At 42.7% G+C, this 14,194-nt stretch overlaps 1 protein-coding gene across 6 annotated transcripts in view; it reads left to right on the top strand.

Moving 5' to 3' along the window:
• The window catches only part of ttk (ttk protein kinase), an 80,224-nt gene extending 67,555 nt beyond the window's left edge, over nt 1-12,669 (top strand). For all 6 annotated transcript variants that reach the window (XM_068026732.1, XM_068026699.1, XM_068026716.1 and 3 more), the window contains 2 exons: nt 5,188-5,285; nt 10,988-12,669. In XM_068026732.1, coding sequence (XP_067882833.1) covers nt 5,188-5,285; nt 10,988-11,065 — 176 coding nt within the window. In that variant the 3' untranslated portion in view covers nt 11,066-12,669. The remainder of the gene's footprint in view (nt 1-5,187; nt 5,286-10,987) is intronic.
• Nucleotides 12,670-14,194: the final 1,525 nt, after the last annotated feature.

Here is a 14,194-nt window from a genome sequence, read left to right as displayed (position 1 = left end):
GAATATACTGAATAATGAACATCAGCAAGTGCAAACCTGAAGAAAAACAACCTGAAAAAAACAGTGGGTAAGCAAACTGAACAAACTAAGATGAAATGAAATAAATGCAAAAAAAGATTGTAAAAAATGTAAAAAGGAATGCAAAAAAAAAAAGGAAGAAAAAATAACTAAAAATGACTAAAAATGAAAGTAAAGTGGGGGGCTGTCATGCTCTGAAATTATTGAACTCAATGTTCAGTCCGGCAGGCTGTAGTGTGCCTAATCGGTAGATGAGATGCTGTTCCTCGAGCTTGCGTTGATGTTCACTGGAACACTGCAGCAATCCCAGGACAGAGATGTGAGCATGAGAGCAGGGGGGAGTGTTGAAATGGCAAGCAACCGGAAGCTCAGGGTCCTGCTTGCGGACTGAGCGGAGATGTTCCGCAAAGCGGTCACCCAGTCTGCGCTTGGTCTCCCCAATGTAGAGGAGACCACACTGTGAGCAGCGAATACAGTATACTACATTGAAAGAAGTACAAGTAAATCGCTGCTTCACCTGAAAGGAGTGTTTGGGGCCTGGGATAGTGAGGAGAGAGGAGGTAAATGGGCAGGTATTACACCTCCTGCGATTGCAAGGGAAGGTGCCCTGGGGACGGGGACGAGGTGGTGGGGGTAATGGAGGAGTGGACCAGGGTGTCGCGGAGGGAACGATCCCTTCGGAATGCTGACAGGGGAAGGGAGGGGAAGATGCGACTGGTAGTGGCATCACGCTGGAGGTGGCGAAAATGGCGAAGGATGATCCTTTGGATATGGAGGCTGGTGGGATGAAAAGTGAGGACAAGGGGAACCCTGTCACGGTTCTGGGAGGGAGGGGAAGGGGTGAGGGTAGAGGTGCGGGGAATGGGTCGGACACGGTTGAGGGCCCTGTCAACCACAGTGGGGGGAAATCCTCGGTTGAGGAAAAAGGAGGTCATATCAGAAGCACCGTCATGGAAGGTAGCATCATCAGAGCAGATGCGTCGGAGACGGAGAAACTGGGAGAATGGAATGGAGTCCTTACAGGAGGTAGGGTGTGAAGAAGTGTAGTCGAGGTAGCTGTGGGAGTCAGTGGGCTTATAATGGATATTGGTAGACAACCTATCCCCAGAGATGGAGACAGAGAAGTCGAGGAAGGGAAGGGAAGTGTCAGAGATGGACCATGTAAAGGTGAGAGAAGGGTGGAAATTGGAAGCAAAGTTGATAAAGTTTTCTAGTTCGGGGCGGGAGCAGGAAACGGCTCCGATACAGTCATCAATGTACCGGAAAAAGAGTTGGGGGAGGGGGCCTGAGTAGGACTGGAACAAAGAATGCTCGACATATCCCACAAAAAGACAGGCATAACTAGGACCCATGCGGGTACCCATAGCGACACCTTTTACTTGAAGGAAATGCATGGAGTTGAAGGAGAAGTTGTTCAATGTGAGAACAAGTTCAGCCAGGCGGAGGAGGGTGTTGGTGGATGGGGACTGGTTGGGCCTCTGTTCCAGGAAGAAGCGGAGAGCCCTCAAACCATCCTGGTGGGGGATGGAGGTGTAGAGCGATTGGACGTCCATAGTGAAGAGGAGGCGGTTGGGACCAGGAAACTGGAAATTGTCAAAATGACGTAGGGCGTCAGAAGAGTCACGGATGTAGGTGGGAAGAGACTGGACCAGCGGAGAAAAGATAGAGTCTAGATAGGAAGAAATAAGTTCAGTTGGGCAGGAGCAGGCTGACACAATGGGTCTGCCGGGACAGTCCCGTTTGTGGATTTTGGGAAGGAGGTAGAAGCGGGCTGTCCGGGGTTGCGGGACTATGAGGTTGGAAGCTGTAGAGGGAAGATCTCCAGAGGAGATGAGGTCAGTGACAGTCCTTTGGACGGTGGCTTGATGTTCGGTGGTGGGGTCATGGTCCAGAGGGAGGTAGGAAGAGGTGTCTGTGAGTTGGCGTTGAGCTTCTGCAAGGTAGAGGTCGGTACGCCATACAACAACAGCACCACCCTTGTCTGCAGGTTTGATGACCATGTCGGGGTTAGACCTGAGAGAACGGAGTGCCTCAAGTTCAGAGGGGGACAGGTTAGAGTGAGTGAGGGGAGCAGAGAAATTGAGACGACCAATGTCTCGCCGACAGTTTTCAATGAAGAGATCAAGAGCAGGTAAGAGGCCAGGGTGAGGGGTCCAGGTAGAGGGAGAATGCTGGAGGCGGGTGAATGGGTCTGCTGGTCGGGGGGAGGACTCCTGGTCGAAGAAGTGAGCCCGGAGGCGGAGGCGACGGAAGAAGAGCTCAACATCATGCCGAGCGCGAAATTCATTGAGATGGGGGCGTAAGGGGATAAAACTGAGACCTTTGCTGAGTACAGAACGCTCAGCATCAGAGAGGGGGAGGTCAGAGGGTATAGTGAATACACGGCAAGAGGTCAGATCAGAAGGGGTGGGGTCAGAGGGAAGTGAAGCGGAAGGAGGATCTGGAGGGGCATTAGTCCCCATCAGCTGCTGGAGCTTGCGTTCCTTAACACCTGAAAGGAAGAAAAAAAGTTTTTTGTTAATGCGTCGGATGAGACGCAAGATGAGATGAAACTGCGGAGTAGAACAGATTTGAGATAAGGTGAGACGGTGCTGCTGGAGAGAGAGGTCCAGTGTGTGCATATGGCGGCGCATAGCACTGAGTGTGGATCTCAGGATGCGGCGAGAGTAGCAGTCCGAGGAACGTTGTATTTCTCGGAGATACCTGTGATCCTGGGTGGTTTCAAAGCATGATGGGTGAAACTGCAGTTGGAATCCACGTGGAATCAGTCGGAGCCGGAGACAGTCACTGAGGAAGGAGATGTGGCTGTGAAAACGAGTTTTGGTAGATACCTTATCAAACACCAGGAGGGAAATAGAAAGCAATGAAGGTGAACAAGGTAAAAGAGACAAACGAAAATCCCGTCGGAGAGAAGAGCAGAACTTCTTCAAGGTAGGCATTCCTGGAAGAGAAGTGGCAGTGAATTAAACACTAAAATAAAAGCAAAATACTGCGGATGCTGGAAATCTGAAACAAAAACAAGAAATGCTGGATTCACTCAGCAGGTCTGGCAGCATCTGTGGAAAGAGAAGCAGAGTTAACGTTTCGGGTCAGTGACCCTTCTTCGGAACTGACAAATATTAGAAAAGTCACAGATTATAAACAAGTGAGGTGGGGGTTGGGCAAGAGATAACAAAGGAGAAGGTGCAGATTGGACCAGGCCACATAGCTGACCAAAAGGTCACGGAGCAAAGGCAAACAATATGTTAATGGTGTGTTGAAAGACAAAGCATTAGTACAGATTAGGTGTGAATATACTGAATAATGAACATCAGCAAGTGCAAACCTGAAGAAAAACAACCAAGATCTCTTGGACTAGTTTTCATTGCTTCAGGGAGCTAAAGAGGAATTTTCCAGATTTTAAAAAATTAATTGGCATGGGGTTATATACAAGAAAGACTTGCATTTACAAAGTGCATTTCACAATTTTGGTGCCTTTCAGCCAATTAAGTACTTTTTGAAGTTAGCCACTGTTGTAATGTAGGAAATGCATTACTATTATGTAAGAAATTTGTTTTTGGCTTCTCCCATGCATTTAGATAGCTCAGGTTGGGTGTTGAGTGCACTTATTGTAATGCTTAAGGCATCACTGTTGTAGGGGAGTGGCTATATGGACCAGTCGGACAATGGGCTGTCCAGGTTGGAAATCTAATTCCTCCAAAAATTGTCAAAAATCACTAGCATTATTCCAATGGAAAATGTGAAGTTTAATTGTTGCTTGGTAGTATAGAACTTGTGTATTCTGAAAAAAAGAGACTTGCTGTTGAAGCTTTTCGTCTTGCACTCATCAGGAAAGACGCATGAGAAAAGGGTGCTGATAGGTTGGCAAGTCAATTCTGATTCCGAGCTGAGAGTGCTACCAACTGAACCACGGCTGACACTCGAGTTCTGCTTCAGTAGTTGAGCACTCTAATGCTCGCATATATCTTCCTATCTTCTGCAAACGTGGAGAATATTGCCCCAATACTTGCACCTAGATCATTCATGGAAATAGTCATTGCAAAGTGTCCAACACCCACCCCTGCAAAATACCGCTCCAAGATGATCGAAATCCATTGACAACCACTTTCTGCCTACAGACAAACAAACATTCACTCCTAATATAGTCTTGAGCACCTTACCTATCACTGAAGTCAAGCTAAATGGGCCTGTAGGTACCAGAGTTTGCCTTAACCCCTTTTCAGAAATTGGAATTATGTTAGCTTTTCAGTCCAACGAGCAGTCCCAGACTCCAATGAGCTATTAAAGATAATAAAGATATGACAAAGGGCTCACATAGTACCTGTCTCATCTCCTTAAGGGTCCTCACATAAACATCATTTGGGCTGGAAGCCCAATCTATTTTAAGGTTCCTTACTTATTATAAAATTACATCCTGATCTATTACCGCAGTAACCATGATCCTCTGTTTCATTAACCTGCCATGGAGAATGCACCAGGGAACTATTGTTCCCCATGCTTTTGTTAAATTCAAAAAAGGCCTTAACATGTTCCTTTTGCCTGCAGAGGATAGGTTCCTGCATATGAATATATGTAGCTTCTGGCAAGCATAAGTGAGCCACATTGCGAGCCCGACTGAAAATCTTGGACAGTAGTTCCCTGGTGCATTCTCCATGGCAACACTTCGGCCAGAGTCAATTAGCCAACAATGGGCACCCTTTGCTCATGCAGTATAAATTGTTGCTCCCTTTAAAATTGGGCATTTGTGCGTCTGTCCTGATGAGTGCAAGATGAAAGGCTTTGACAGCATGTCTTTTTAAGCAATACTGAAGTTTATTTGCTTGGGGAGAGAAGGGGAACATGAGCTCTGCACAGGAACATGGAATTTAATGATCTTTTTGAAATTTCATTGCAAAAAGTAATTAAAACCTTAATTGGCCTTTTGAGTGCAGAATAAAATGGGAAGTTTTATCCATGTGCCAGGATTAAGCATAATTATGAAATGTTTAATAGTTTTTTTACTTAAATATGTACTTGCTGAGTTACACAATGGCCAGGGAGAAAATAAGGACAGGAATCCAACTCTATCTGAGAAAGTGCCACTGTTTGAATAGAGTGTTCCTCTATCTGGCTAAACTGTTTGCGAGTTTGAATGTTGGACATAACAATGGAATACTTTATTTTGTGTAGTAGTGGAACCCTGCAAGACATCCAGACAAGAAATGCATCACATCTTAAGCCAGTTGGTAGCTTTGAATTCTCCAAACAGCATCACAAGGGCAACTAGAGTAAGTCTCATCCTGACTCATTTCATGTTTTGGACTTGGGTAATTGAGTTGTAGTTAACTGTCCGATTTCATTTATTTGGAAATGCAGCAAAACTTGTGCCGTAGTGTTTTTTTTGTTGATAACTTGCAATATAATGCATTCATGTTTAGAGTATTTTGTCATTTCAGTCTTTCATATTACTTTGAAGTGCAGTGTCTGTTTTGCACAAGAGTCTTCAGCCTGGATAATTTTTTCTGGAGTTGCCCTGTTTGAAGTACAACTTTCACTTCCAGTTTGTGTTGCCCCCTCCTGCTGGTCATGTCTTTGAAACACTGTCTCCCAGGGCCTTGCATTGACCTGGCTGTGTGCTGTGCTCCCAGGGTTATGGTATTGCTTGCTACTCTTGTGCTTCTCAGTAGTTATCTCAGATACATTTTTATCACCTCTTATTACTGTTTGTTCTCTCGTTGACCCCACCCCTCTCCCTTCCTGACCTAACTAACTGCCACAGCAGAATTCATGCATCTGCTCAGTAACACAGCAACATACCTCAGATTGGAAATTCAGCAGTGTTGGTTCCACTTGATATCTTTGCAGGTTGCACTCAGTATGCTAAAATGTGTACGGCACCAGATTTCTATTTCATCAATGGCATTACTTTGTGTGGGCCCAACACCATTCCAGCTGTAATGCTAAAGACATGCACCAGAACTAGCTGCCCCCTAGTCAAGCTGTTCTAATACAACTGCAACATTGGTGAGAGAGTGGAAAATTTGCTAAGTATGTCCTGTCCACAGAAAGCAGGGACAAATCCAATCCAGCTAATTCCTGCCCCATCAGTCTACTCTCAATCAACAGGAAAGTGATGGAAGTTGTTGTCGACAGTGCTAGCAAGCGGCACTTACTCACCAATCACCTCGCCGATACTCAGTTTTGATTCTGCCAGGCCCATTCAGCCCCAGACCCCATGGGAGCCTTGTCCAAGTATGACCAAAAGAGCTGAATTCCAGTGGTGAGGTGACAGTGACTGTCCTTGACATCACGGAGTCCTAGCAAAATTTAGTCAATGGAAATTGGTGAGGGGGGGGGGGAACTCTCCTCTGGTTGGAGTCATACCTAGCACAGAGGAAGATGGTTGTGGTTATTGGAGGCCAATCATCTCCGCTCCAGGACATTGCTGCAGGAGTTCCTCAAGGTAGTGTCCTCAGCCCAACCATCTTCAGGTGCTTCATCAACTAGCTTCCCTCCAGCACGAGATCAGAAGTGTGAATGTTTGCACAATGATTAATATCATTCGCAACTCCTCAGATACTGAAGCCGTCTGCGCCCATATGTAGCAAGATCTGGACAAAATTCAGGCTTGGGCTGATAAGTGGCAAATAACATTCATGCTACACAAGTGCCAGGCAGTGGCTGTCTCCAAGAGAGAATCTAACCATCTCCCCTTGAATTCAATAGCATTACCACCACTGAATCCCCTACCATCAACATCCTGGGGATCACGATTGACTAGAAACTTAACTGGGTCAGCCATATAAATAAAGTGGCTACAAGAGCAGGTCAGAGGTTGGGAATTATTTTATGGGATGTGGGTGTCACTGGCAAGACCAGCATTTATGGCCCATCCGTAATTGCACTTGACAACTGAGTGACTTGCTCAGCCATTTCAGAGGGCAGTTAAAAGTCAATCACATTGCTGTGGGTCCAGAGTCGTATGTAAGCCAGACCAGGTAAGGATGACAGATTTCCTTCCCTAAAGGACATTTGTGAATGGTTTTAATGACAATCGATAGTTTCATGGCACTGTTATTGAGACTAGTTTTCAATTCCAGATTTTTATTAATTAATTGAAGCTAAATTCCACCTGCTGCCGTGGTGGGATTTGAACCCATGTCCCCAGGGCATTAGCCTGGGCCACTGGATTACTAGTTCAATGACGTCACTATGCCACCGCTCTGCGGTAAATAACTCTCCACTTCTCAAAGCCTTTCCACCATCTACAAGATGCAAATCAGGAGTGTGATGGAATACTCCCCACTTGCCTGGATGAGTGCAGCTCCGACAGCACTCGAGGTTCGACACCCTCCAAGCAGCCCGCTTGATTGAACCTCCATTTGCCACCTTAAACATTCACTTCCTCTACCATCGGCGCACAGAGGCACCATCTACAAGATGCATTAGAGCAACTCTCAAAAACTTCTCCAGCAGAACCTTCCAAACCTGTGACCTCTACCACCAAGAAGAACGAGGGTAGTGGGCACACCACCACCTTCAGGTCTCCCTCCAAGTCCCACACCATCCTGACTTGGAAATATACTGTCATCCTTTCACTTTTGCTCGTGTCATGAAGGTGCTTCCATTATTAAAACTTTTTTGAAGACTCTTGTTTAAAAGATTGTGAAAATTGGTTCATTTGAAAGACTGAGATGATGCCTGGATTTGGCTTTTTTTTTAAAAAAAAAGGTTACTGGAAGGACACTTTGTATCTTCCCGTAAGTGTTTTTAAAAAATCCAATTAAGTGCTAAATAAACATTAGGAGCCTTGCTGGTTATTGGAGTTGGTTATGGAGAAGTCACATGTCTTGGTTTGTGGTTGTCAGGAGTTTTTGGCTTTCTGTTTTGGGGCTGGATTGTTTGTTTGGTCAGTTGGTGTATAGCCTAGTAAGAGAGAAGCCAACCAACTCATCCTGTTCCACCTCTTTGAGAAACCCTGAGAATCCAGTGAGAGAGCTGGAGACACTGATGCAGTATTTCTCCCGAGAAGCTTCTGGAAGACTTCCTCTCGACAGCTGAACAAACTGTTTCTGAAAAGATCCCACTGACAATCGCATGTGTCTAGTGACACCTGTCTACATGTACCAGGATGCCAGACTGAAAGTCAGCTGGAACATTCTATATCTTGCCCTTTTTCTTCAAATATTGACCAATAATTTGCCAAAGTTTTTTTTTAAAAATTGATCCCTGCAGAGCCAGTTTTTTCATTTTCTTTATTTTTATCTTTAACCGGTGTGTTTAGGTTATTTTAGAAAGGTAGATATTTATACTTTGATATTTCAAACTGTGATCAGCTTTGCATCTTTATTGAATAAGTCTTGTTTTCTAACAAATCAGCAATTTTGTTTATTTAAAAACCTGGTTGGTGAATTTTTAATTGGCCATATCAGTAACTGGGTAAAACATTTAAATTATATGTTGCGACCAGTGGAGTAGGGGAATTAAATAAAGACAGTGCATTCTTCCAACCTTTGTCATAACACTAGGTTAAAATCTTGAAACTCCTTCCCCAACGGTTCTGAGGGTGTATCTGCACCACATGGTTCAAGAAGGCGGCTGAGGATCACTTTCTCAATGGCAATTAGCGATGGGCAATGAATGCTGGCCTCGTCAGCAACAACACATCCCATGAACGGAAAAACAAGTTAAATGGTCAAAGTCAGCTAGGTCTTGTTTTTCTGCCTTGACCATCTTGCAGTGGTTATACTTGTGATGTAAAATAATAAGACATGCCAAAAATGCTATATTTTCACAAAAGCTTTCAATTTTACATTCGGCATCACGAATCATCTTGAAGTCCGTGTCAGTGGTCCAGGAATCAAACAGAAAAACATTGTATGATTCCCTAAATAGTTAACTTTTTTGCTATCACTTCTGTTTCTTCAAGTTTATTGCATTTTTAAACCTTTCCTTTCTACAATTCCCTATTCCATATTCATTTCTTTAATGAAATAAAAGAAAGTGCTGGAAGTATTCATCAGTTCTCATGAAAGGTCACAGATCTGAAACGTTAATTCTGTTTCTCTTTCCACAGATGCTGCCAGACTTTGAGTATTTCCAGCACTTTGTTTTTATTTCAGAATTCCAGCATCCGCAGTATTTTGCTTTCATTTCTTTAATGCCCTGATTTATTGCAGTTTGGGAATCAGAACAACTAGAATGCATTGTGCAGTATAACAACTAGGGGTTTGTCACAACATTCCTGAGACATGCCATATGCAATAAATTAGTTGGAAAAACTGCCCCTTTTGCAGATAAAGACCGCAGCATTCGATAAACACAGAAGCTGTTCTGTCCACAGCTGATGAAGTGAGTGAACGGTTAATCTGTTTGTGGTGGTGGTTGAAGAATTGTTGGCCAGACGAATTGTCTATGCTAAAAACAATACCATGGGATCTTTGCCAGTTGTGGTTGAGCAGTTGGATGTCAGATAGGGACTCTATCTCACACCTCATCTGAAGAATGGAATCTGCAACAATGTGGCATTCTCTCAGTGCTGCATTAGGATGGCTCCAAATTATATGCTTAAATTGTGGAAAGGCCTCAACTCAGCCTTTTTGACTCCAAGGCTACCAACTAAGCCAAGCTAGGTAAATCTACACAGTGCACAGAGTTCTGTCCACAAAGGTGTTTTATGTTGTAGTATAGCTCTAAATTGTCTGGTTTTTACCCAGAAAATATTTTGTGTTACAACATGGCATAATCTAGAGTATTCTCTAGTAGTGTGTTTGTCTGAAAATTTTTACAGGCTAAATTTACTCTAATTTATTTTTATTTTATTTATTTAGAGATACAGCACTGAAACAGTCCCTTCGGCCCACCAAGTCTGTGCCGACCATCAACCACTCATTTATTCTAACCTTGCAGTAATCCCATATTCCCTACCACCTACCTACACTAGGGGCAATTTACAATGGCCAATTTACCTATCAACCCGCAAGTCTTTGGCTGTGGGAGGAAACCGGAGCACCCGGCGAAAACCCACGCGGTCACAGGAAGAACTTGCAAACTCCACACAGGCAGTACCCAGAATTGAACCCGTGTCCCTGGAGCTGTGAGGCTGCGGTGCTAACCACTGCGCCACTGTGTCGCCCCTAATTGAAAAAATACTTCTGATAAAAGTACTGAAATGGAACTTTTCCTGATTTATGTTCAGTAAGTCAAGATACAAACCAGTGTATTTGATTACTGCAAAATACTGCAGATGCTGGAAATGTGAAAAACAAGAAATGCTGGAAATACTCAGCAGGTCTGGCAGCATCTGTGGAGAGAGAAGCAGAGTTAACGTTTCAGGTCAGTGACCCTTCAGAACTGAAACAGACCTGAAATGTTAACTCTGCTTCTCTCTCCACAGATGCTGCCAGACCTGCTGAGTATTTCCAGCATTTCTTGTTTTTATTTTATATTTGATTACTGGTTGGCTGTTGCATTTTTCTGTAATCCTACCCATGGCGAGAATCTGGCTTTACAATTTATTTCACAAAATAACATTATGGTACTCGATTGGTTCCAAACTAAAAACTTTGCTTTGGAGTTGCCTTCTGGAATGATGTATACATGTCCTCAGCGAAATAGTCTGTTACATAGTGAGCACGTTTGTGGCATCCAGAATAATACTTTATAAATAAAATTTTTAAGTGGAGGGAGGTACATGAGAATTATAAATACTTCTGCACATAATTTTCCCTGAAACACTATCAGGTATTTTGTTTAATTTAAAGTTAAACCCTCTGTATGTGATTGAAGTAGAGAAAACTATTTGGGTTACAAATAGTAGCCTGTTTGTGCACTCAAACTGCATTCTATTTTTACTTATTTTCTGAAAAACAAAGTCTGTACATCATTTAATACACATTTGATCCTGTATCATCGCAACTAAGATTTAACAGTTTTAAATGTTGAAACAGCATGCCTTACAGCAACCTAACTCACTTTCTACTTTTTGTAGGCCTTATGGGAACAGTGCAACAATGGCCATGATCTCGATGTGTCTGCTTTTATGAAGTCATCCCGTCACAATTTGTAACAAATATAATGATGAATTCCTCTGAAAAATGTGGATCAAGCCAGAGAATAGCCAATCCCAAAGGCTGGGAGTTTGGATGATGTGTCTCTTGGAACGTGTAGAGTGATGGAAAATTGACCTAATCCTTTAAAAACTGTCTTGTGGCTGTCGCTGATCTGTTTGTGTTTATAATCTATAGTCTTTTGTGTGTAACATCATGGTGTGTTAGTGCTTACCTATCCACCTGTAATAGCAGTAGTGTACAAGACTCTGTGTGCAGATTTACACGGGAAGAATTGAGGTTAACCCTAAGAACTTAACATGATTTTTAAAAATACAATTACAATTCAAGTTTCCACAAAAAATTAGGTAACAATTTTTTTCTTTTCATCAAGCACTCCTACGTCAAGTGTAGAAGTTTGAGGTAAAGTATAGTCCTCTCTACTTCTTGCCAATCTTGGAAGACCAGCCACCACTGCACAGTCTGATCCTTTTGCATATTGCTTAATGAACTGAGGGTCTCTTGAAATTGTCAAATCAAGTCTTTTGCTGTGTTCCCCTACATTCTAGGAACTGAATGGAGATTATCCAAACTCATTCATATTCAGCTGCCAGAAATATCACTCATCGTTCTGGGCTAAAATTTAACATGGGTATCAAAGATGAAAAAGTAGAGTCTAACCCATTGTGTCGCTTTTACATTTTAGACTTTACAACCTTGAATTTGCACTTAATTGATCAATCAATTAGAATTCGAGGTGTGTAATGATGGAGGTTTCCCTGCCTTTACAGTGAATTTTCTTTGATGCACAACCTGATTGACAAGTCAGTGTGTTGCATCACCTAGCTACCTACATACACACACATATCGAGATAACCTGTAAATCCTTTGAATCGCAGCACCTATTAAACTTGGTCTAAGCCAGATATACAAATACTCTTTTGTGTTTTAAAAAAAGACAAATTTTGATGAATCTAAATATCAGCTATAATCAGCTGATTGCAATTGTTACTAATATGCTAGACCTAATTGATTTGTAAATATAAATAAAAAGCATGTGAGAGTACATTATACTTCAAACAAAATAGTTTTCTTGGGTGAATTTGTGATGAATGCTCTGTGTAGTGATATTTGTTTTGTCCTGCAATTGGTATATCATATCATAACTTCACCTTTCAAAGCTCTTCCGATGTAGAAATACTTGGACAAGAACTACGAAAAGACATGATGTAGTCATTGGAGAATTTACTGATGAGTTTTAGATAATGACACTTTAAATTGATGCCTTAGGGTAAGAGGAGGGAAAAGAACATTAAATTGTAGATCTAGTCTACTTGCTTTAACTGAGGGAAAGTTGAAGTTAACTGGTAATTCCAGTGAAATTCTGAGACATTTGTTAGCACTGAATGTTGTGTGAAATGTAATATGAGTGAAGATGTAACAATTTGTGGTCATTCCTATGCATGTAATACAAATTTGCTTCAGAAGTATACTCACATTAAGATAGTAATTACTATTGAAGAGTGATTCTCTGCAGTTTCATGTACTGTTTGTTTCTCACTTGAAATGTGCGGTTTAAAATAATAGCAAATAAAAATTGGTATAGTGTTCCTATTCCAATTAAGTATTTGTACCAAATCAGCTATTTTTTTTTCTTTGACTTTGATGTAATAGTTACATTATGCTAATGTAACAGGTCTACAGTGCATGTAATTCATTATTAGCACATTGTCCAGCTACGCCTGTTTATGCACACTGTTTTGAATATTTTCTTTGCTGAATTCAAGGAGTCTTGTAAAGATATATTATGCTTAAGTCTGATAGCATCCATTTTTCTGGACCCTAAATCTTTATGTAACCAACACTGAGCAGGCATTTTTATTCGTTTCTGAGATGTGAGCATTGCTGGAAAAGCCAACATTTGTTGCCCATCCCTAATTGCCCTTGAAAAGAAGGTCCATATTGTGTAGGTACACCCACAGTACTGTTAGGAAGGGCATTCCAGGTTTTTGACCCAGCAGCAGTGAAGGACTGACAATATAATTCTAATTCAGGATAGTGTGGTTGGAGGGGAACTTGCAGGTGGTGGTGGTCCCATCTATCTGCTGTCCTTGTCGCCTTAGATGGTAGAGGTCGTGGGTTTAGACGGTGCTGTCGAAGGAGCCTTGGTGCGTTGCCAAGAGGAGGTATTAGATTGGCTGGCTGTACTTAAAGTTGATACCAGGACCAGATAAGATGCATCCAAGGATACTGAGGGAAAGAAGGGTGGAAATTACAGAGGCACTGGCCATAATCTTACAATTCTCCTACGGTATAGGTGTGGTGCCAGAGGACTGTAGAATTGCAAATGTTACACCCGTGTTGGGGAAAAGAAGGGTATAAGGACAGTGCAAAACTTGTTTAGCTAACTTGCTTGAGTTTTGTGACGAGGTAACGAGAGGGTCGATGAGGGTGATGTGGGTACGTGGACTTCCAAAAGGCATTTGATAAAGTGCCACACAGCAGGATTGTCAGCAAAGTTACAGCCCATAGAATAAAAGGGACAGTAGCAGCATGGATATGAAATTGGCTGAGTGAGAGGAAACAGAGGTTAGGAGGTGGTGGCATAGTGGTAATGTCACTGGACTAGTAATCCAGATGTCCAGGCTAATGGTCTGGGGGCATGGGTTCAAATCCCACCTTGGCAGATGGTGAAATTTGAATTCACTTTAATAAATCTGGAATTAAAAAGCTATTGGTGACCATGAAACCATTGTCAATAGTTGTTAAAAACCCATCTGGTTCGCTAATGTCCTTTAAGGAAGGAAATCTGCCTTACCTGGTCTGGTCTAAATATGACTCCAAACCCACAGCAATATGGTTGACTTTTAAATACCCTCTGAAATGGCCTAGCAAGCCACTCCGTTGTATCAAACCACTACAAAGTCTAAGAAAAGGAATGAAACTGGACGGACCACCAGGCATCGACCGAGGCACTGGAAGCAACAACGGCAAACCCAGCCCTGTCGACCCTGCAATGTCCTCCTTACTGACACCTGGGGCCTTGTGCCAAGATTAGGAGAGCTATCAGGGCAAGTAAACCTCTTGCTGACCATCTCTGACCACCACCTATGCAGTCATATTCAGCTGGCCTCAGACACCGGAAACAT

Source organism: Heterodontus francisci, chromosome 3 (genome assembly GCF_036365525.1).
Source record: "Heterodontus francisci isolate sHetFra1 chromosome 3, sHetFra1.hap1, whole genome shotgun sequence".
Classification (NCBI taxonomy): Eukaryota; Metazoa; Chordata; class Chondrichthyes; order Heterodontiformes; family Heterodontidae; genus Heterodontus; species Heterodontus francisci.
Note: the sequence above shows the minus strand (reverse complement) of the source record. Positions and strands in the feature narration are given on the sequence as shown.